Raw genomic sequence first — 23,531 nt, 5'->3', positions numbered from 1 at the left:
ATTATTGCCTCCTTTCAGGCTGAGTGCTTTTCAGCAGGACATTAAGTATCCCTACCATATGGTATTTAAATGTAATTGTCCAATTTAATCAATAAAAAGGTCCCATAAATTGGGTGTTGGCATATCGGAGATATCCTAGGTATTCTCAAGGGTCTTTTAAATTGACAATTAATAGAGGGAGATATTTCCTCTGAGAATTTGAAAGGAAATTTCTTGGGTAATACTCTGTTCTTTTTATTTGTTCTCCATTTTTTATTGGCATCTCATTGTTAAGAAGTTTACTGTAGAAGGAAATTTCTGCTACCAAATGTTTCTGACAGTACAGACAAAAGGAATGGGTGACATTAAATGACACATCTGTAACCATTTGTCCTTCTCTAACCAGTAAAGCCAAAAAAATACTAACTGTAATCTTTCTAAAAGACTTGACTGGATCACATGAGTTGTTACTGATTAATTAAATATGAGAGCAAGAAAAAAAAAGGAGGATCTACTTTACAGTGTTTCTGGGAGCAAGGAAGGGACTTCCAATATTCTTAGACAACAAACCCCTTTATCATTGAATTTTGTGATAACAAAATGAAGATTTTTCCTTCCCATTTCCAAGTAATTGACCACTAAGTTATTCATCACCATACGGATAATTCAAAAAAAGGGAAAACAGTATATTTCCTTAGTAAGTGAATGTAGAATTAGGAAGAAGCGAAACCAAATTACAAAGCAATTTAGTGTTAAAATCTCTGGTTTTAGGTGCAAAAGGAATTCAGAGGTAGGAAACCATATTATTGAAGGCACAAATCTAGGGATTAGATGGGCAAATCTGACAGTGGGTATGATAGGTTAGTGTGGTGAATAAATAAACTTTGTCAGCTGGGCAAAAGCCTTTGACAAAATGCCATGATAATATAAAATAAGAATTTTGTACAGGGTACTTTCAGTATGTATCAGTATTTCAAATATATTGAGAAAAAAATATTGAGAAATAAGATAAGACTGATTTTGGTTTTTCTTCTTAAATGCTAGAGACTACTAAGCAAGTTGTAAGAAAAATTATTAAGGATGAAAATGAGAGATAAATGCATTTGCTTATTATTTGATCCTTCAAAAACAAAAAAATGAGTCAAAAATAGAGTTAATAATCAAAGTCTGTGTGTATTTTAGAGGGGAGACAAAGGTGGCCTGTTTCAAATACAACACTAACAAACCAACTATAGCATACATAAAATAATCTACTATTGTAAATCTTCATAAAACCTTAGAGGTGTTAAAAAAAATCTTACAAGCTCACATGTTATTCTTTCATTTCGTTTTCTTGAAATTATAAACAAATTCGGCAGAAACTACAAGTTTATCATCACAGAGGTGAGAAACTAGCTGAGGCTGCCCCAGTGGAGAATTAAATCTTAACTTATATAGACAGATTTTTGAAGGACAGGAATTGTGAGAAATTTTGCCACATTTAAAAATAAACCTCAAATTTAAACTCTCAATGGCAAAGAAATACCATACGGCAGTTTTCAAACAGATCATATACAATTATTTCATTTTCAAGGAATTCAGAGTAAAAGGACCTTTCCTTTAACTAACATAAACATCACTAATACTATCCAGGAAATATTAGCATTTCATTATTTCCAAGAAAGATTTCGATATACTTTAGAACCTAAAATTTGACTATTCTGTTGTAAATGAGGGAAAGTAGTCCTCATTAGTGACATAAATGGACTTTCAAAACAAACCTGAAAAACGTTTATGGATCTGATTCTCATTTATACAATTCACTTACTGCAACCACACGAGGGCCACATAAAACAAGCTTACATTACTGCAATCATTGATACAGTAATACATTTTATGAAATACTGGTTTTGTATTTCATCTATAATGGGACATGAGAGAGAACAAAGAGTTGAATATTAGAGTGGTGTCACCATTACACAATCATATAAAAGATCAGAAAAGTCTTGCATCACTTCATAACTTTATTGTAATCTTGCATTAACATACTGCATTGAATTAAAAAAGGTCTGCAAATGTAAACAACAGATTTTAGTATAACTTTCGGTTAGTTCTTATAAAGACATAGAATCTTTATGTTCCATTCATTAGAGGTAAATTATTACCAAACCCAACACAAACTTTATTTATTCCATTCTTAAAGCTCTTGTGAAAACTGTGCAATAATTGATCTTGATTCAAAATGCTACAAAAATTATAGGGAATTTTAGAAGACAAGCAGAGAACTTTATTTCTGCATTTAATCATAATATTACAATAAAGAATATAAATTCTCCTGATTTCACTTTGTACCTGTAATTATTTAGGCACAATTTATTTGCTCCTGAATAGGGATTAACCTCCCAAGGAATGCTTCATTGAAGGTTCTCAGTTCCCTTCTTTCTGTTTCCTGCAAGGACTATTTCTATTTATTTATTTACAAGTTTTAATTAGTTAATTAATTAATTAAATTTATTGACAGAGAGAGGGAGGGAACACAAGCTGGGAGAGTGGGAGAGGGAGAAGCAGGCTTCCTGCTGAGCAGAGAGACCCATGTGGGGTTCGATCCCAGGACCCTGGGATAATCTGAGCTGAAGGCAGACACTTAATGATTGAGCCACCCAGGTGGCCCGCAAGGACCATTTTTAAATAGATCAAGGACTGTTTTTAAATAGATCATGCATTTAGTGATCCCATTTAGGGTGGGGAATGGGGTAGGAAACCAACTTAGTTATGGATTTTGAGGACTCTCAAATGTACATGAACAATGATAATCTAGGGTACACAGAAGACATGTGATAAACATTCTTTTTCCTCTTGTACAATTTTTCAAAAAACAGTACAATTGGCTTAGTGAATATCTTAGGTAATTTGGTATTCCCTTATCCAGTGATTTGGTTGTATTCCTAAAAAAAAAAAATCTTATTTTTTATATGCTACCCCTCTTCCATTCTTTTTAAAAATGATGACAGCTAGAACATGACAGCTACTAATATCCCATGTTTTATAGACAAAATGAATAGCACATTACATGTTTCTATTATTTTAGTCTTACGCTAAGAATTCCTGGTTTCTAGAAGCCAATTTTCCTTCACCATAAATTTTATCTAATATTTAAAAAGACTATTGAGGGGGTGGAGGAGGAAAGGGATTTACTTCTGACATCCTTTGTAGTTACAGTGAGTACTGGGTCTTCTATTTCTTTTGTATCCCCCAAAGTACTAAATGTTGGCTATACTAAACGTGTTTAATAAATGCTTGTTGATCTGACTTGTTCTTACAGAACGGTACTGTTTTTAATATACAAGAACATCTGTTATTTGGCACTGACTGGGAATAAGATGTTCTGTATTAGTGAGTTTTTAAAATAATAAGCTTAACCCATTAAGTACTTAACTATCATTTTTATCTTCTTTTGGAAGTATGGAATAATTAATTTTCTAAATGAATATGTACTTATTTACTTCTCAAATATTATATTAATTTTAGCCTTCTTTTGATAATGCTGGGTCATAATTATGAACACCAATATTGTCATTTCTCTGTGCATGGCATATATACATACATATATATACATACCCATGTATTGGAATATGGTGGACAGGATGAAGGACCACAAAGGAAATGGTATCAAACATGAGGCTGAATGGCTAGCAATGCCATGATTTAGCTGGGTATTTTTCTTAAACACATCTGTCAGATGCTCTGTTTGGTAATGAGAAGATGCTGTGATAGGTACAGAGTGGCATTGATTCCTTCACCCAGTCACTGAGTACCTGCCACAAAGGCATCCTTCTAGATGCTGTGATGACTTTAAGGCAGTAAAACAAGGCTGACACTGAAAAATACCTTATTAGTGCAAAGGCCAGAGCAGTTTCCTCTAGAATAATTTTCCTTATCCTCTATAAAAATCTGTTTGTCTTTACTCTTTGTCTATAAACTGGGCTAACGAAGTATAAAGAAGAATATGACATCTTCATTTCAAGAACTGGTACTAGAATGTTTTAGCAAAGGTATCTTTCAAAAATTATAAATTCTTCACAAGAGATAACAATTCTGCAGGCATGACTCTAACTACAATTCTATCCATTTTATTAAATCCCTACATAATAATTGATTTTGATCAGAACACAGACATAATCTGAACATTTGTCTTTTCAATAATATAAAAAGACTAAAACTTCAAGAGTGTTAAAGTAGAAACAGCATAACGTAGTTAAGCTAGATTGCCTGGAATTCCCCTCTATATAAAAGGGATAACAAGAAAACCTACCACATAAGGTTTCTGAGGATTAAATGGATTGATTCATTAAATGAGAATGAAACTTAGAAATACCTCAAAAAGGTGGGGGTATTTCAAGATAAAAGACAGAGTTTTTGCAAATTTTTTTAGTATCCCATCCCATGGCAAAACAGTTATTCTGATACCATCCATATAAAAACTGACTGATTTGCAAGACAATATCCTTCCTTAGTTTTTCAACTTGACATTCTATAACTTGTCTTGTGTTATTTCTACTTTGAAATATTATTTCCCTCTTTCACTTTTTTTTTTTTTTTTATTACTAATGACGTGAGTTTTATTCTAATAACTGAAGCTTTACTCAGGGCTATGACACTGCAGCACTCCAGATGGCACTATTTACATTGTACTTTATGCAAACCATATCCCTGGAACTGTGCATTGGCAGCCTTGTCTCTGCCTTATGCTTCCCTGTCATTTTATTTTTCTCATATTCAACTTTATTCATTGTAAAGAGGGACAAAGACTTTCTCAGTTGTCTTCCTACATAGTCCTAATTATATACACACTGCAACAGGTACTCTATAATAATGTTTTCTTTTTATAGAAATGTATAATACAATTAAGGCACTAAATATTTTTGATGATTTTTATACTTTGATAGCTTATATTTTCATGAGTTTCATTTAAGACTGTATAGCTGGCACTGTAAAATATTTATTTTAAAAGAGGGATATTGGGGCTAATAACGAACTGCTAACTTAAATGAGAACTCGATTTTCTTACAAACTTGCATAATCACAGAATACTAAAACTACACGGAAGCTTAGATAAAATTTATCATCTTCTATAATAATATTTCAGAGTATGAGTAGCACCTCAGTTCACAGTTTGAATTAATGAAGTTATAGCAAAGAATATAGAGAAGAAAAAGCTAAAATATTTTTAGATGTGAATACCATCTTCTTAGGATACACCTGAAAATCATCACTCAGGCAGGTGAATGCAGGTACTAGGGCCAGACTGCCTGATATGCCTGTTCCTCAACTTAACAGCAGATATGTCCCTTGCCACAAATTACTTAGCCTCTTAGTATCCCCATTATATAAAATGAGCATAAAATAGTACCTATCTCCAAAAAAAATAGTACCTATCTCAGAGTTGTTGTAAAAATTAATTAAATTTACATAGGTAAGGTAATTAGAGTGGTGGTTAACATACAGTAAAGCACAATAAAATACTTAGTAATACTTGGCTATTAATATTGTAATTCGTTTATACAAAATAAAATAGCTTTGTCAGTCTTGGAGAAGCCTGAAATGGTTCCAAAATGATTATTTACAGGCTTAAAAATGTCAGTGATTTCCCCTCCCTTTCCTCTACTCTTTCCCCTACTGTCCCATAGAAAGAAAGAAAAAAAATAAGTCAGTGAAGACCAAGTACCTAGCACAGTGCCTGGCATACAGTAGATGTTTATTTGCTGACTGAATGAACTAGTCTATAGATTAATTTATTCTCAATACATTTATTTGTTCGTTATAACAAGAAATAAGCGACAACTTTTTATTCCCTAGACTGACATACTAGTATAAGTAAGAACTACCTTTAGTGTCTGATTTAGAATTTGGCAATTTAAATAAACTGTATAATTCTTATGAACCTGTTCAGGAGATAGATTGTTTTGAAATGATGTCCCTAAGACCATAAATCTAGCTAATTATAATACTCCGTCTCTCTGAAACGACAAAGTTAAACATTAGAAAATACATATATTTTAAATGTACATATTTTAAAACACATTTATTTTAAAAATTATTTTAACTTGGCACGGAGTCAGAGAAATATTTCTTCTGCTCTTTATAGTACAAAATGTTAAGAATCTGTATTGTAGTCCTGCTCCTATTATATAATCTCTTTTGTTATATACGTGATAATGTAATATTCCTTTGTACAGACTATAGTGTTTTATATAATAAAACTTAGTATTTAAAAATTTTTGACATTTTATTCACTTATTTTATTTTACTCCCCATTTTAACCATTTTCAGGGCATAATTTAGGGCCACTTAGTACATTCCCAATGTTATGGAACCATCACCACTCTCCAGTTCCAGAACATTTTGATTATCACAAAAGGGAACAAACATTGTACCCATTGAGCAGTTTCTATTCCCTTCCACCCCCACTGTTCCTGGAAACCACTAATCTGTTTTTTGTCTCTATGGATTTCTTTATTCTGTAGATTTTATATAAATGGAATCAGAGAATATTTTATGTCTACTTTCTCTGACCTAGCATAAAGTTTCATCAATGTTGTAGCATGCATCTGTACTTCATTCCCTTTTATAGCTGAATAAAGTTTCAAAATATGGATATACCACATTTTGTTTATCTAGCCATTTGTTCTTGGACATTTGGATTGTTTCTACCTTTTGGCTATCGTGATGAATACTGCTAGGAATATTCCTTTGCACATTTGTTTGAAGACCTGTTTTAATTCTTTTGAACATTTACCTTGGAACAGAATTGCTGAGTCATGTTTAACTGTTTGAGGAAATGACTAAAATGTTTCCACAATGTCTATACCATTTTACATTCCCACCAGCAGAGAATGAGGGTTCTAATTTCTTCAGTTTTCCCAACACTTGTTACTTTCTATTTGTGTTTGTTCTTTTCTATCCTTGTGAGTGTGAAGCAATATTTCATTGTGTGTTTTTTTTTTAAAAGATTTTATTTATTTGAGAGAGAGAGAGAGAGATCAAGAGAGCGCACATGAGAAGTAGACTCTCTGTGGAGCTCGAAGCCTGATGTGGGACTTAATCCCAGGACTCTGGGATCATGACCTGAGCCAAAGGCAAGTTGCTTAACCAACTGAGGCACCCAGGCACCCCTATCTCATTGTGCTTTTGATTTGTATCTCCTTAATGTCTAATGACACTCAGCATCTTTTCATGTGCTTGTTGGTTAGCTTATATCTTTTTTGGAGATTTGTCTATTCAAGACATTTGTCTGTTTTGTCTTTATTTTACTGAAGCATAATTAGCATATAGAGTTGTTTTAATTTTAGGTGTACAATATAATGACCCAACAATTCTATCTGGGTTGTCTTTTGTTTGTCTTTTTAATGTTCAATTGTAAGAGTTCTTCATATATTTTGGATGAGACCCTTATAGTTAGGATTTGCAAATATCTTCTCCCATTCTGTGAGTTGTCTTTTTGCTCTTTAACAGTGTCCTCTGATGCCCAAAGTTTTAAATATTATTTTTTAAAAGATTTTTGATTTATTTATTTGACAGAGAGAGATTACAAAGTAGGCAGAGAGGCAGGCAGAGAGAGAGAGGAGGAAGCAAGCTCCCCACCGAGCAGAGAGCCCGATGCAGGACTCGATCCCAGGACCCCGAGATCATGACCGGAACCGAAGGCAGCGGCTCAACCCACCGAGCCACCCAGGCGCCCCCCAAAGTTTTAAATTTTGATGAAGTCCAATTTATATCTAGTTTGTTGTTGTTATATTCACCTTTGGTGTCATTTCTAAGAAATCACTGCCAGATCCAAGGTCATAAAGATTTGCCCCATGTTATCTTCTAAGAGCTTTCTAATTTTAAATAGATATTGTTGAGGATTTTTTTCACCGATATTTGTAAGGGATGTTGGTTTGCAGATCTCTTGTGATGCCTTTGGTATCAAGATAATGCTGGCATCATAGAATGACTTAGAAAATGTCCCCTATTTTATTATCCAGAAGTATTTGAGAGCCTGGTATTGGTTCTTCTTTAAATGTTTGGTAGAATTCACAAATAAGGCATCTTGTTCTGGGCTTGCTTTGTTGGGAAGTTTTTGATTATTGACTTAATCTCTTTGTTATAGATCTATTCAGATATTCTCACTTTTTCTTGAATTTTGTGTTTCTGGGAATTTGCCATTTCATCTAGGTGAACTTGCTGGTGTGTAACTGTTCATAATACTCTCCTAAAATCTTTTTTATTTCTGTAAGGTTGGTAGTAATGTCCCACTTTTTCTGTTTTTACTAATTGGAGTATTCTGCCTAGCCAAAGGTTTGCTAGTTCTGTTATATCTTTTCCAAGGACCAACTTTTGGTGTCATCAGTTCTCCATTATTCTCTATTTTGTTTATCTCTGCTATAATCTTTATTTCCCTTCTTCTGCTACCTTTGGGTTTCCTTTTTTCTTTTTCTAGCTCCTTTGAGGTGTAAACTAAAGTTACTGATTCAAGTTCTTTCTTCTCTTTTTCCTTCTTTTTCAATGTAGGTATTTACAGACACAATTTCCCTCCTATACATCTTATCAATTTTGCTGTTTATTGACTTTTAGTCATCTCAGAGTACTTTTTTTTTTAAAATATGTCTTTTTTTTTTTTTTTTTTTTGGTTTTCAAAGACTTTATTTATTTATTTAATAGAAAGAGAAAAATCACAAGTAGGCAGTGAGGCAGGCAGAGAGAGAGGGGGAAGCAGGCTTCCTGCTGAGCAGAGAGCCTGATGTGGGGCTTGATCCCAGGACCCTGAGATCACGATCTGAGTCAAAGGCACAGGCTTACCCCTCTGAGCCACCCCGGTGCCCCCTCAGAGTACTAATTTCCCTTATGATTTCTTCTTCTTTGACTATTTATAGGTTGATATTTAATTTCCACATATTTGTAGATTTTTCAATTTTTCTCTGTTACTGACTTCTAGTTTATTCCACTGCAGTCAAAGAAGGCACTCTGCATGATTTTAATCTGTTAAAATTTATTTAATTTATTTTTAGGCTTAACATACAGTTTATTCTGGAGAATGTTTCATGTGCACTTGAGAAGAATGTACATTCTGCTGATGTTCAAAGTGTTTTGTATACATTTGTTAGGTGTAGTTATTTATAATGTTATTCAAATCCTCTAGTTCCTTATTGACCTTCAGTCTAGTTACTCTACTGAGCATGTATTTTTTTAAGCATGGTATTACCTCCCAAGATGAAACAGGCTCTGCTTATAATTGGACAAGGATTTTATTTATCCAAATGAACAAGTGAAACATGCAGATCCAAACTAATCGGTAGGATTTCTTTAGTATAGTGATAGGAATGATTCCTAGATATAAATAGCTATTTCCATTGCTCAAACTGTAGTTGCCATTTGGATGGTGTCTTTATTAGCAACTTGGCAATTCTATACTTTGATAAATAAAGAGAGTTGTACTGAAATATTTTTCTCTTGTAATCCTATCAGGAGTCCTTCTTTCCTTTGTTACTATGAGAGTGTATGATACCTACTACTCTTCCTTAAACTTCTTGATTTATGCTATTTCTTTTAAAAGTCTTATTTATACTGCTTTTGGCCCAAAAGGTTTGACTTTAATGGCCAATCAGAACTGTCCTTTATTTCTGATTGGTGAACTAAGCTGATGAATTCTAAATTTACCTCCCCAGCTACTGCTAAAATGATGTTATCAACCCCTATATCTCAGTGGCTTACAAAAATAAGCATAAATTTCTTGCTCATGAGTCTGTGGGAAGCTCTGTTTCAAAATGCCAGATAGGTCCATATTCGTTCCATGTGTTTCTCATTGCGGACAATGAGAAACCAGTAGCTATCTAGACATGCTCATCTTATAGAAGACAGAGGACAGTAAGTTAAGACAAACCAGGTAAATCATTTAAATATCTGCTTGCATCACAGCTGCTAACATTGTATCAGCCTAAGCAAGTCACATAGCTAAGCCCAATAGTGTGGGAAAATCTCCTCCATTCTTGTGAAAGGGGGAGGGAGAGTAAGTATTTGCTGAACAATAACATCATCAACCACAGTCTAGCAAAATAAGGCAATTAGGGGCAACACAGTACGTTTTTAAAAAAAGTTATGTTTATTTAAAGGACTTACTTTGAAGTTAAGTCTTTCTCCTTTTTAGAGTAATATTGTTCTTACTTTCATAAAATGATGGCAATAATAGAAAGCAGTAGACCTTTTAAAATTCTTATTACTTGACAAAATAAAAAACTGGCAACCTTCTGTCAGTCCCAAAATTTTAGGACAATTTTACTACGCTACAAAAACCCAAAACTCTACTACAAGAAAAAAAGTAATCATAGACCACTGAATGTAATCCCAGGTCTCTGGCTAATATTCCCTATTCAGAGGCTATCCTTTGGCTTTCAAAGGCACTCATTTTCACCCTTCTCAGGTTTCATTATTCCAAATGCTTGTGATTAGGAAAGTTCAGGAGTTAGAGAATGAAAATGTCATTATTTATATCTAGTGATCTAATCTAACTTTTTACTCTAAAAATGGTCCCATTTACTCTTCAGGTCTCTAAATAAACTTGGTTTTGTAACACTTGAGGCCCTAAAATCTTAATGGCATGTAAATCTTTCATGTCCTTGACATGAAAATTTTAATAGGCAGTACATAAAGAATAATGGCCTATGACTCTATAACTTTAAAAAGATGAGCTATTATGATTAAAATTTAAAAAGTAGCCAGTGGCTTTACTTCCAGTGTGAAAGGACACATATTTAACGGTTTTATATATATATATATATATATACACACACACACACACACACACACACACACACAAAGTATTTATGAATACTAATGATTTTGTCATAGTCTTACCAAACATTAAAATTATATAAAATAGCAGAGCTGTGTTTTTTTCTCCCCCCTCATAGTACTGCTAAAGCAAGTGAAGCAATTGGCATGCTTATAGAATTCCATTTCACTCCTAACTCCTCAGCTTATTTCCACCTCCTACTCTTGCTGTCATCTTGTTGTTTTACTTGGGATATTCTCTAGCTTTAAGCAATATTAAAAAATGTCATAGCTATCTCATCCATTCCAAACTAGGGGTGGAGTTGAATAGGATATTGAAATGCATTATATCTGCAGAAAGCCTTATATAGAAACTTCCAAATTAGTCAAAACAGGAAATTTCCTGTGAGTCTTACTTTAGCAAATGAGATTTGCAATTCATTTATAAACATTATCTTATCAGACAGGATCTGTGAAATAACTTCATAATATGGCAGTTGCCTTTTATTATCTTACTGCTCTTACCCAATATTAGAGAATTTGACACAATACATATTTAAATTTCATAAATATACAAATCTACAATAAGAGGCAGAGAGGGAAGTTTTCACTAACTGGAATTCACCAGTTTTGAAACTCATGTTTGTGCCATGCTTACAATTTAAATAAAGTATGCATCTTTTACAACATCTTACAGAGTATATACAGGAGCTAAATTTTCTGTAATTTTTATAATGTAATTCTCATTAAAATAGGATAAAAATTGAAAAGTGTGGTTTAAACCTAAGTAACATACCTGCAGGTATGATCATCACTCACACTTGCAATTTCTTGGCCTTCTTTGGGATCAAACACCAAACCATTAATGAAATCTGAATGGCCCTCTAAAACCTGACATCAGGGGAAAAGGTAGTAAGAATACAGAAAAAAAAAATCTACAAAATTTCTACCTAATATTTTTACTTCACTGCCTTAAAAGCTTTCACTGCATGCTTCCCTTTTCTATAAATATTTCTTAAGCAATCTGCTATTTTTAAGGCATGATTTATACACCCACTTTTTCTGGAAGGTTTATCTTGGAAAGAAGCTGATCATTCAACACACGCTATTAGCTTGATCTTTCTTTTCTAGTATGCATTTCTTATAAAAACACACACACACTTTTTTACTGTACCTGTCCTCATCTTACCTCCTCTCTTACTTGTTACATAAATCTTAAATAAAAATTAAAGCTAGAAGAAATTTCTAGGGGCACTGCACTGAGATAGAATCCCAAGTCATACCTACTGTTCTGCATACTAACAACTTGATAAACATAGTATGAGTTTCACCTTATGGGGTCTTTATTTACTTTCCTCTATGTAACTGCCAGCACTGGAGACAAGTTAGTATTAGAAGCCCATAACCACAACAACCCAGAAATTCATTTTTGTTTTGTGGTGAGAACATTAAAGATCTACTCTCTTAGCAACTTCAAGTATACAACCCATACTATTAACTATACATATTATGCTGCACATTTGGTTTGCAGAATTTATTTACCTTATAACTGGAAGTTTGGTACTCTTTGACCAATATCTCCCCATCTCCCCCAGCAACAACCATTTTACTCTCTGTTCCTATGAGTTTGGCTTTTTAAAAATCCACCTATAAGTGAGATCATACAGTATTTGTCTTTTTCTTATTTTACAGGGTTATTCATTATACTAATAGAAAACACATATATAGAACTTACTATGTACAAAACGTTCTGTTTTGTATGAATTAGCTCAGTCAATCAATGCTCATAACCTTCTGAGCCAGATGCTATTATTATGCTCATTTTATAGATAAGGAACTGAGCACAAAGAAATTAGGAACTTGACCAGTCATACTGTTATTTACATGATAGAATTAGGCAATCTGGATCCTGTGTCTGTGCTCTTAAGCGCTTTATAATCCCACCTTACCCTACATGCTGCACTCGAAGTTCTCTCGAAGTTTGACTCTCAACTCTATGTGTGTTCATGTCTATTGTACTCTTACTATACCCAAATGTGAATTTCTAAATCCGCCTCATTTGCTGTGCCTACCTAATATTTTAATAAATATCAGATTTATAATCTGTAGTCCTTACTATAGCCAAAAATAGAGTAAATGAGATCCTGAATTATATACTTTAAAGATGAAAATTAAACATTTTATTATTTTTAAAGATTTTATTTATTTATTTGACAAAGAGAAAGGGAACACAAGCAAGGGGAGAGGGAGAGGGAGAAGCAGGCTTCCCACTGAGCAGAGAGCCCAACGTGGGTCTTGATCCCAGGACCCTGGGATCATGACCTGAGCCGAAGGTAGGCACTTAACGATTGTGCCACCCAGGCAACCCTCAAACATTTCAAACTGAGATAAATCCAAGTAAAAAGGCATAAATAATGTTTTAAGGGGCGCCTGTGTGGCTCAGCGGGTTAAGCCTCTGCCTTTGGCTCAGGTCATGATCTCAGGGTCGTAGGATGGAGCCCTGCATCAGGCTCTCTGCTCAGCAGGGAGCCTGCTTCCCCCTCTCTCCACCTGCCTCTCTGCCTACTTGTGATCTCTGTCTGTCAAATAAATAAAATATTGAAAAAAAAATGTTTTAAAATAAAGAGTTATGAATTATACTTGTCAACATACCTTATACTCATTTTTATCTTGAAGATCTGAAGTAAATAATCTTATTTTCATATCAGCAGCTGAAGTACAAAATCTGGAAGTGAAAAAACAAAAACCAATTCAAATCAATGACTAGAGCTACAAGCAGAAACAACAATGAATCTCACATACATAATGCTAAGTGAACAAAGCAGGATAAAAAAAGGATATTATTATTCCATTTGTATGAATGTTCATAAGTAGGAAAAAATAAACTATATTGTTTTAGGGATGGACACATAGCCGATAAAACTATTTAAAAAAGAAAGAAAATAACTGTCACAATAAACATGAGCTTAATTATCTTTAAGGGTAAGGGAGAAGGATGATTTGGGAGGGGCACAATGGGGACCCTGGGTGCTAGGAATATTCTGTTTCTTGACCTGGGTGATCATTACAGATGTTTGTTTACAACAGTTTGTTTTACAATACAATAGTAAAACAAAACTTTTACAATAAACTGTGTATGTACCTTTTTGCACTTTTGGCATTATGCTCCATTTCATAACACAAATAAAAGGTAAGAATAACTAAAAAGCAAAGCTTATCTACCCAATTCTTCTCCTTTGAATTTCTCCTATTATTATTTTGGATATTCATATTTTCACATCCAGAGGCAACTCTAGAACAGACTTGCTACAACAACATTACTAATGTGAGCTCTCCTAATACTTAGGTCATAAGAAATCATTTTAAAATCTCTCTTCAAAATATCATTTCTAAAATAGAAAAAGATTACTTTAGAAGGTTTCTAAAAGAAATATCCCAAGCAAAAGGTTTATAAAGTATTAGTAGATGATAAGGCCAAGTTCAGTAAAAACATCAGAGAAGAAAGGACTTACAGGGGTCAAAGATTATTTACAAAAAAAAAAAAAAAATTAATGAAAGAATCTTATTAAAAGAAAAAAACAAACAGACACACATACACAACTTTATGGCAAACTTTATGTTGTTCCACTTTTCTCCAAACTTTGCTGCTCGAGTTTAAGTAAGTATATTTACACCATCCTTTAATTAAACCATAAAGCGTCAGCGAATAAAAGTAAGGTGAAGCATTACTTTCCAGCAAGTGTGAAGAAAAGCAAGCAGGGATGAACAGAGAGAGAGAGAGCAGAACTGAAGGCAACTAAATGCTAAAGATAAAACACTAGGAATGGGTTCTTTCTAGCTGTAAGTTAAGCTAACAATAAGACAGATCCCAAGTTATACCTCACTCATCTTTTTTTTTTTAAGATTTTATTTATTTGAGAGAGAGAGAATGAGAGGGAACATGAGAAGTGGTGGGTCAGAGGGAGTAGCAGACTCCCTGCTGAGCAGGGAGCCTGATGCAGACTCGATCCTGGGACTCCAGGATCATGACCTGATCTGAAGGTAGTCGCTTAACCAACGAAGCCACCCAGGCGCCCCATGAGTCATCTTAATATATATTATTAATACATATTAATACATTTTATATGTGTGTGTGTGTATATATGTATATATGTGTGTGTATGTGTGTGTATAATATATATGTATGTATATATATACACACATTTATATATGTACTAATAGTACATATATAAATGTACAAAAGTACATTTGTATAAATGTATAAAAATGTATATACAAATGTATAAATGTACATTTATACATATATAAATTTATACATATATGTATACATTTATACATATATACATTCATATATAATATCATGGGGCACCTGGGTGGCTCAGTGGGTTAAAGCCTCTGCTTTCAGCTCAGGTCATGATCCCAGGGTCTTGGGATCAAGCCCCACATCGGGCTCTCTGCTTGGCAGGGAGCCTGCTTCCTCCTCTCTCCCTGCCTGCCTCTCTGCCTGCTTGTGGTCTCTATCTGTCAAATAAATAAATAAAATCTTTAAAAAAAATATCATGTATTTCTTATTTTACTTTATTATTTATTTTATTTTACGTATATATGTATGTAAAGTAAAATAAGAAATACATTATAGATATAGAAGTAAAGTAAAACAAGAAATACAAATATAGTTTAATCACAATTGTGTGAAGTTATTTATGAAAAAATAGGATACTGGGTGTAGAAATGGCCTTTAAAAATATTTTGTATATTCCAAATTTGATACAGTAAATGTGTAATGTTTTATAATAAAATATTTGATTTATTTAAAAACAAAACTGTGCAGTTGGCTTGGCCTAAAAATATTGTCTTTAAAATTGATGGCTGGTTAATATTCTGAATTTATCATAAATATTTGCAGAAAAAATCTGAAGCTGCTTATCAGACAACATCAACAAAAAAGATGAAACAATAACAGCATATGTCATTTTATGATGTTACAGGCATCAAGCAGAACCATGGAGGAAGATAGTTTGTCTAGCTTTCAAGATCTGCTAAAAAATGCAGAAGCTAACTGACTCGTTTAACTCCAGATTTTGAGAACACTTTCTTTTAATATAAAAGGAAATGAACAGCAAACTGGCTATTAACAATGATATATGTATATTAACAAGTGCTGTTGTGTGGATTATTTAAAATTCGGTTAGCTAAAATCTGTACAGCTTCTAAAAGAAAACAGAACATCTTCACAATCTTGTTGTAGGCAAATATTCTTTAGATAGGAAATAGAATGTATATGAAAAGGTGCTCAAAATCATGAGTCATCAGGGAAATGAAATTGTGGTTCCAAAAATAATGGCTAAAATAAAGACTGACAACAATAAATGCTGAAGAGCTGGTAGAGCAAGTTGAACCTCTCTAGATTAACTGGTGGGGATATAAAACAGTAGAACCACTATGGAAACTGGTACTTTCTTAAAATGTTAAAAAAACATTCAACCACCCTCTGATTTAGCAGTTCTACTCCCAAGAATAAGGAAACCATGTATCTACTAAGAGCTATATATTCAGGGGTGCTGACAGCAACTTAACAGTTGAAAACTGGAAACTGTCTGGTGTCTACTTAGAGGAGAATGGATAAACAAACAGTGGTATTTATACCATGTAATGGAATACTTTTCAAAAATAAAAAGAATCAAAGAATCACTGGTAGTTGTAACATGAATAAATCTCAAAAACAACAAATGAGGCACAAAAGTATATTCCGCATGATTCCACTTATATGAAGTTCTAGAATAGGCAAAATTCACTTCTGAAAATTAGATTAATGGTTGCTTTGGTAGAAGATGGGGTACAAGGATTGACTGGGAAGGAGTACTAAGAAACTTCTGAAGTGATGGAAATGCTATGTATTATCAGGATATGGGTTATATAAGTGTATGCATGGCAACACTGATTAAATGGTACCCTTAGAAGTTGAGAATTTCACTGTATGTGAATTATCCCTCAATTAAAAAAAATTAGGTTAGTTCAGTAAGAGCTAACTAATGGTTGCTATATTGTTTACTAAAAGAAGGCATATCTTTTAGATTTGGAATCTGTGGAAGCAAGGTTAGTGTTTCGTAACAAACATTAAACAATCTGACACATTGCCTTTGTGAAGAAGGCCTCAGCAGGTACTGTCAAGATTTTTCTCAAAAAGGAATTGTTCTTTTCAATGCTTTCATAAAAACTGAAGCCCAAGGATTAGAATTATAGTTTTATATACTGTTAAACAAGAAAATGTGACACTGGCCTCTGTAGCAGTAAGGTTCATTAATGTCTCAATCAAATCTACTTATTTTAACAGTTATACTTTCAATAAGTGGTAAACTCAGAGAAGAATCTGTGAAGACTTCAAATGATTCAGATGAAACTCAGTAAAGAGCTTTGTAGTCAGGCCCCAACACATATTCAAGGCATCACTACCATGTTGCATATTTAAATCACAAATTCCGATAGTAAGACTAAATTAAGAAATAATGGCCAATGTTAAAAGATCTAATATCTGAAATTGGGAAAAATGGAAATGGAGGAAAAAAAGTCCTAATCATCAAAGGCTTCAGATCACTTAAAACAAAGGACATTAATAAATACTGCACTTAATAGTTTTAAACTTACTTGATTACTGGAGGCAATGAATCAAGTCTAGTTTCTGGGCTCCACGCTATGCCATCGACCCTGACTCCATGCTGAAATGTTCGTAGTGTTTTATATTGAATTCCTTCAACGTCTGCTTCTTCCTCCTAAGCATATACAGTAAATGTTTTAAGTTATGAAAACAAACACTATAACATTCTGATTTTACCATAATGAAGAATTTATCAGGAGGCCTTATATATGCTTTTGAGAAGTTCAAAAACAGATTAGATATAGAGATTTAACTGGTTAGCTGAGCAAGTGACAACAAAAATAGCTCAAACTGTCTAAGTCTTGTGGAAAACACTGTAGGACAACTAAAAACAAACAGTAAATATATTATTTTTTTTACACAGCATTATATAAAGCACTATACATATGTAAGATGTTACAAATTGTTCATCTAATATTGTTATGGACTATGAATAGGGAATATGTTAATACAATCTGGTTAATTTAATCTTTTGGATACAAGATTCTGGTTTAGATATTTAAAGTCAGCTTATTTACCTGCTTTGGTACTACCAAAGTAATTTCAGTTTATTTCATGGGAAGATGAGGAAAAAATGAATTTTGAAGTATTTAGGTCTGGAAATAGGGATAATCACCTGAAAAACCTTCCCATTGTAAAAATAATGTAACGCAGCTATCTTAAGTACTTCTGTCCACATCCAAAAACTAACAGGTTCAGTTTGCAGGAAAAAAAGATAAAGTTTAGTGCCTGCACAAGGAAGGATGATTGGAGACTTCTGCAAAGATCCAGGTCCTTTAAAGGGGAAGTAGGAAAAAAAACTCCAAACCAAAAGTGCCATGCAAAATATCTACCATGGGTGAAGGCTAAGAGAGAAAAGCCACTTATGAGAAATCTCTACCATTAGCTGGCTGTAATATGAGTCTGTAGCTTGAATTCACATTAGTTATGTGCTCCAGAAAATGACAATTGATTTCAAAATGGTCATATGTTGGTAGTGGCCCAGAGCACCTGACAGACAAAGGCAAATTCTCTTTGGATGAACTACCTCTACCCAGGTCTCAAAAAGTTACCACAGATATAGTTCAATCAAATATGATCTTATACAAATGCACTCAAACATGTGAAAACAAAGAACCACAAACACAAGTATGAGTAAGCAACAAGAGATTACCAAGAATGATAAGGCAGCTTTTAAAAAGAAACAAATAAAACATTTAGATGAAAATATCATAAGGAAAAAAAAATGCTTACAGCAACTGGAATACAGACTTGAAAAAATTACTCAGAATGCAGAAAAGAGAAGGCAAAAAAAAAAAGTTAAAAGGGATTCAGTGAGAAGTTCCACTATATATCTCATTTGGGTTGTAGAGGAGTAAATAGAGGGAATGAGCGAAGAGGCAATATTTGAAGATGAAGAGATAATAACAAAGGATCCTCCATACTTGATGACAGGCACCAATACATATATATAGATAGAACAATATGTCCCAGACAGCTTAAATAAAATCCGCAGGCAGATACAACATAGTGCAACTTCAGAATGCACACACAAACTCTCATGATATAACTGAGGGAGGGAGCGGAGGGGGGAGGGAGGTAAAAGAAAGCAGGACGAGGATGGGGCTTTTAGAACAGCAACCAGAAAGAAAAGACAGGTTTCCCATATAAGAGATTTCCTATAAAAGAATTAGAACCATAGACTTCTTGGCACATAGTTTTTTTAAACAACAAATTCATGAAGATAGTGGAACAAGATCTTCAAAACAATGACAGAAAAAAGTTTAGGGCTATACACACAACCATACTGTTTTTCAAGAATGAAGTTGTATTAAATATATTTTCAGAGAAACGAAAACCAAGGCTTAAGCATCAGCAAACCCTCACTAAAAGATCTCCTAGAGCAGAGGATGGCAAACTATGGCTGGGCCAAATTTGGTCTATGCGTTGGCTTTGTACAGCCCATGAACTGAGAATTTATATATATATATATATATATATATTTTTTTTTCTTTTTTTAAAAGATTTATTTGAGAGAGAGAGAGAGAGAGAGAGAGCGCGAGCGTGCACAAGAGAGGATAGAAGCAGGTTCCCTGCTGACCAGGGAGCCCAGTACAGGGCTTGATCCCAGGACTCTGGGAACGTGACCTGAGTTGAAGGCAGGCGCTTAACTGACAGAGCCACCCAGGTACCCCCTCATTTTTGTATTTTTAAGGAGTTGTAGAAAACAAAGAACAATTTGCAACAGGTACTGTTTAGTGGCTGGAAAAACCTAAAATATTCACTATCTGGCCCTTTACACAAAGAACTTAGTAATAAACTTTTTCTTGTAGTAAAGGGTGTACTTTTATTACATCCTTTACTACAAAATGACCCCAGAAGGCCTGAGATTTAAGGAACAGTGAGTAAAAATCAAAGGCAAACAGATGGGTTAATCTAAACAAATATTAGCCCTATAACACATAATTTGTGGCTTAAAATGAAAAGAAATACAACTGAGGACTAAAATATGACAGTAATGTAAGTCTGGAGGAGGAGATAGTTCAAGAGTCAAAGATCCTTATTTTGTTCATGAAGAAGTTAAAGATTAAAAAAAAAAGATTTTATTTATTTGTCAGAGAGAGAGAGAGAGACAGCACAGCAGGGAGAGCAACAGGCAGGGAGAGGGGGAAAGCAGGTTTATTGAGCAGGGAGCTGGATGCAGGGCTTGATCCCGGGACACTGGGATCATGATCTGAGCAGAACTTAGATGTTTAAGGACTGAGCCACTCAGGTGCCCAAATATATTAATTCCGACTTTGTCTAATTAAGTATGCATGGTAAAGTGTCTTTGGTAACCATTAAAAGAGGAGAAACAGCATGCAAAACCTCCAAATTATCAGGGAGGAAAACAATGAAAGGAGGAGGTAACAAAACACAAACAGAAGACAACAGAATATGCATTCTGGCAATGTTTTCAAGAGTAAAAAAATTAACAATAAACCACATAGCCAATAGAAGAATAGACAGGTTAATCATGCTATATGTGCTAAATATACCATACAACAATGGAAGCAAATGAATTGTGACATAGAGTATCCTAACAAATACAATGTTAATAGCAACACATGGTAGAAGAAAATAATACAGAATAATTTCATTGATAAAATTTGAAACATGAAAGCCAATATACTCCTTTGTAAGACCTACATATATGGTAACTCTATAAAGTAAAAACAAAGTAAAACAACACAAAATCTCAGGCATGATTACCACTTGAAGGTGAGAAGGAAAGGCAGTAAGGGAAGAACACCTGGAGGGCTTCAGAAGAATTACTAATGTTCTATTTCTTTAGCTGGGTAGTAGGCATCCAGGAATCTATTTTATTGTTCTTTATACCTTATATAGATAACATATATTTTAAAATACTTTTTATAGGCTTGAAAATATTAAGTTTAAAAACTGTTTTGTTATTTAAATCAATACCCCAACTGGATCTAGAGACTGCAGCAAAATTTTTCATGACAAATTTTTCCAAGGACTCCTCTGTATTAAGTGATACAATTATCTTTTCTAAGTTTATAGAATTATAAAATAACACCAGGGGAAAAATCCAGAGCAGGCAAAACTTACTTAAGCGATACATATGTCTACATAGATAGGATATTATCTGAAGGCCTGTTCTAAGAATTTCATTCATCCTGAATCTAAATGCAAGGTTTAAGTGAATCCTATTGAATGTGTTGATTTTTCCAGGATAAAATGTCCTTGGGATCCTAACAAAGCCGTTTGTTTCACAAATACATTCCACATGGTTTTCTCTACATAATTCTAATGCCCCTTGAAAAATAACTTTAAATTTCAGACGAACTTGAGTTTAACAGCATAAGTTTTTCCATAAATGAAAATAGGAAATAGAAATGCACTTATCAAAAAAAGAAAAACACTGTCAAATTTTGTGACTTCATAATCTGTGTGTATAACTGTATGGCTAACAGCCAGATATGCCAAGGCAGCAACCACTAAGCAATTTTAAAATCAGGTTAAGAGCCTAATCATAGCTGACTTCATAGTTTGGGTTACATCTATTTTTCCACACTGGACAAATCAATCTTCTAAAAATGAAGTTTTTACCATCAAAACACAGATTACTGTGCTACTGTAACAACAGTGTTGACAATTAGGTCCTATAATTTGTTACCCAAAGTATATATAGAGTTATTGGATGGCCACGGAGATAAATAAATCCCAGGGATTGTATAGCTTGAGCTTTATGTTATTACCAGTGAAACCTTTTTTCCTGGCAGCAATGTCTGCCGCTGAGCCAACTAAAAGGTCAGGGTGTGTGTGTGGTATAGGCAGAGACAAATGCTATTTTGGGTTTAGTCTGGGGTGTAGGCAGTATTGTATAGGCAGGAAATTAAGATCCTTTGGAAAACTTGCTGCAATACAAATCCTTATAGAAGGCTCTGGTGTGCTTGAGGTTGGGGCAAAGCCAGGTTGATGAAAGGGCTCTTGTAAGGGTTTGTAATTGGCAGGCCCTCCCACCATACCCAGTTAAGGCCAAATACAGACTTTTAGTCAGATGAGACTGTAAAGTTTACCTAGTCCACTTCTTTCACCTCACACTTGAATTTATATAACATCTGGAGAGTCTGCATAACCTTTCTCTGAACATTCTCAGTGACAGGGAACTAGCTACTTCTTGGGGGAGCTTATTCAACTCAAGTTAGACCTTGAATTAGAATTGAAGTTCTAATTCTAAGAGCTCTCTTTAACATTAAAACCAAATCTGTTTTCCTGTAAATTCTACTAATTGCTCCAAATTCTGCTTCCTGGAACCATATAGATGAAATCTACTTCAGTGAAGACAAGTATTTGGCCACAGCTGATCTTAGGTGAACACATTTAAAGAAGATTCAGTGTCAGTCTTAAAGCACTATAAGCCACAACTTCACCAGACAGAACTGATGAATAACACAAAATATATTTACCATTCTGAGTCTAATCCCTCTTTCACATGGCAGTTTTAAACATTTTAATACCATTCTGAAATGTCTTCAAATACGTGATCTCATTTGCATCATAACATACATTGCTGAGAAATGAAGTAAAGATTAAAGGATATAGAGCTATGCTGTCCAATATGGTAGCCACTAGCCACATGGGGTTATTAAGCACTTGAAATACAGCTAGTTCAAACCGTGCATACTTTATAGAGTACAAAATCCACACCAGATTTAAGACTTAGTTTAAAAAGTATATAAAATATCTCATTAATTTTTTATGTTGGTTACACATGAAATATTTTGGATATGCTGGGTAAAATAATACATTAAAATTAATTTCATCTGACTTTTACTTCTTATAATGTGGTCACTACAACACTTAAATTTATATTTGTGGCTCACACTGTATTTCTACTGGACAGCACCGAATTAACTCCTTTTGGCAGTTTAATCATTGCACTGTTTCATAGTGAACATCCAGATGACTAAAAACTGTTAAGTCACAATTGTCCCTTTTAGCTTCAGCAGTCTGTCATTTTAAGACTTTATTAAATTTTAGCTTGTTCAACTTGGCACATTAACCCAATCTATTAAATACTTAAACTCTAAGCACAGTGTCTGGCATACAACAGGTACTCAATAAATACTTGTTAAGTGGAATTTATCATTCAAAGCATTAGGTATTCTTCTCAGCTTCACGTTCTACATAAATTCAATGTGCTTGTTTAAATCAAATGTTCTCGAAATTCAAGTCCCTAATTCATTATTGGTGATCCTTTGAATAGACTTTGAAACTTTCATGTTCCCTCTACCCTTTGCACATAGGACTTCTTATAACAGTTTTCTTACTGCACGGTTTTACACTTAAACATCTTGAGGTCAGGGTCCTTGCTTTTTTAACATAGGTATTACCAGTTCTATTTTGCACTTAATATTTGACAAATACATGACACCAATTAATAGTACAACATTCAGCTCAAATTTCCAACATATTCAAAAGAACACCATAAGATTCTGAAAAATGCTTTGTTGAAATTTAAATCTACCGTATTGACAGTGTTTTCCTAGGAGTCTTAGAAAGAGGATTGCCTTTCCAACAGGCATGTGGAAAACTTTCAATTCAATTTACCTTTACTTAGTTTTCT

At 33.8% G+C, this 23,531-nt stretch overlaps 1 protein-coding gene across 4 annotated transcripts in view; it reads right to left on the bottom strand.

The window, feature by feature from the left end:
- NUP37 (nucleoporin 37) overlaps window positions 1-23,531 on the bottom strand; it is a 43,524-nt gene that overhangs the window by 16,272 nt on the left and 3,721 nt on the right. For 3 of the 4 annotated variants that reach the window (XM_004742989.3, XM_045084785.1, XM_045084784.1), the window contains exons 3-5: window positions 17,410-17,534; window positions 13,417-13,489; window positions 11,561-11,655 (exon numbers count right to left, since the gene is read on the bottom strand). In XM_004742989.3, the coding sequence (XP_004743046.1) occupies window positions 11,561-11,655; window positions 13,417-13,489; window positions 17,410-17,534 (293 nt within the window). Of the gene's footprint in view, window positions 1-11,560; window positions 11,656-13,416; window positions 13,490-17,409; window positions 17,535-18,035; window positions 19,358-23,531 lie in introns of those variants that run through there. The other variant, XM_045084783.1, reaches the window with a different exon arrangement.

The sequence above is a fragment of the Mustela putorius genome, unplaced genomic scaffold, assembly GCF_011764305.1.
Source record: "Mustela putorius furo isolate JIRA1106 unplaced genomic scaffold, ASM1176430v1.1 tig00000788_pilon_pilon_pilon, whole genome shotgun sequence".
NCBI lineage: Eukaryota > Metazoa > Chordata > Mammalia > Carnivora > Mustelidae > Mustela > Mustela putorius.
This window is presented reverse-complemented; position numbering and strand designations above follow the sequence as displayed.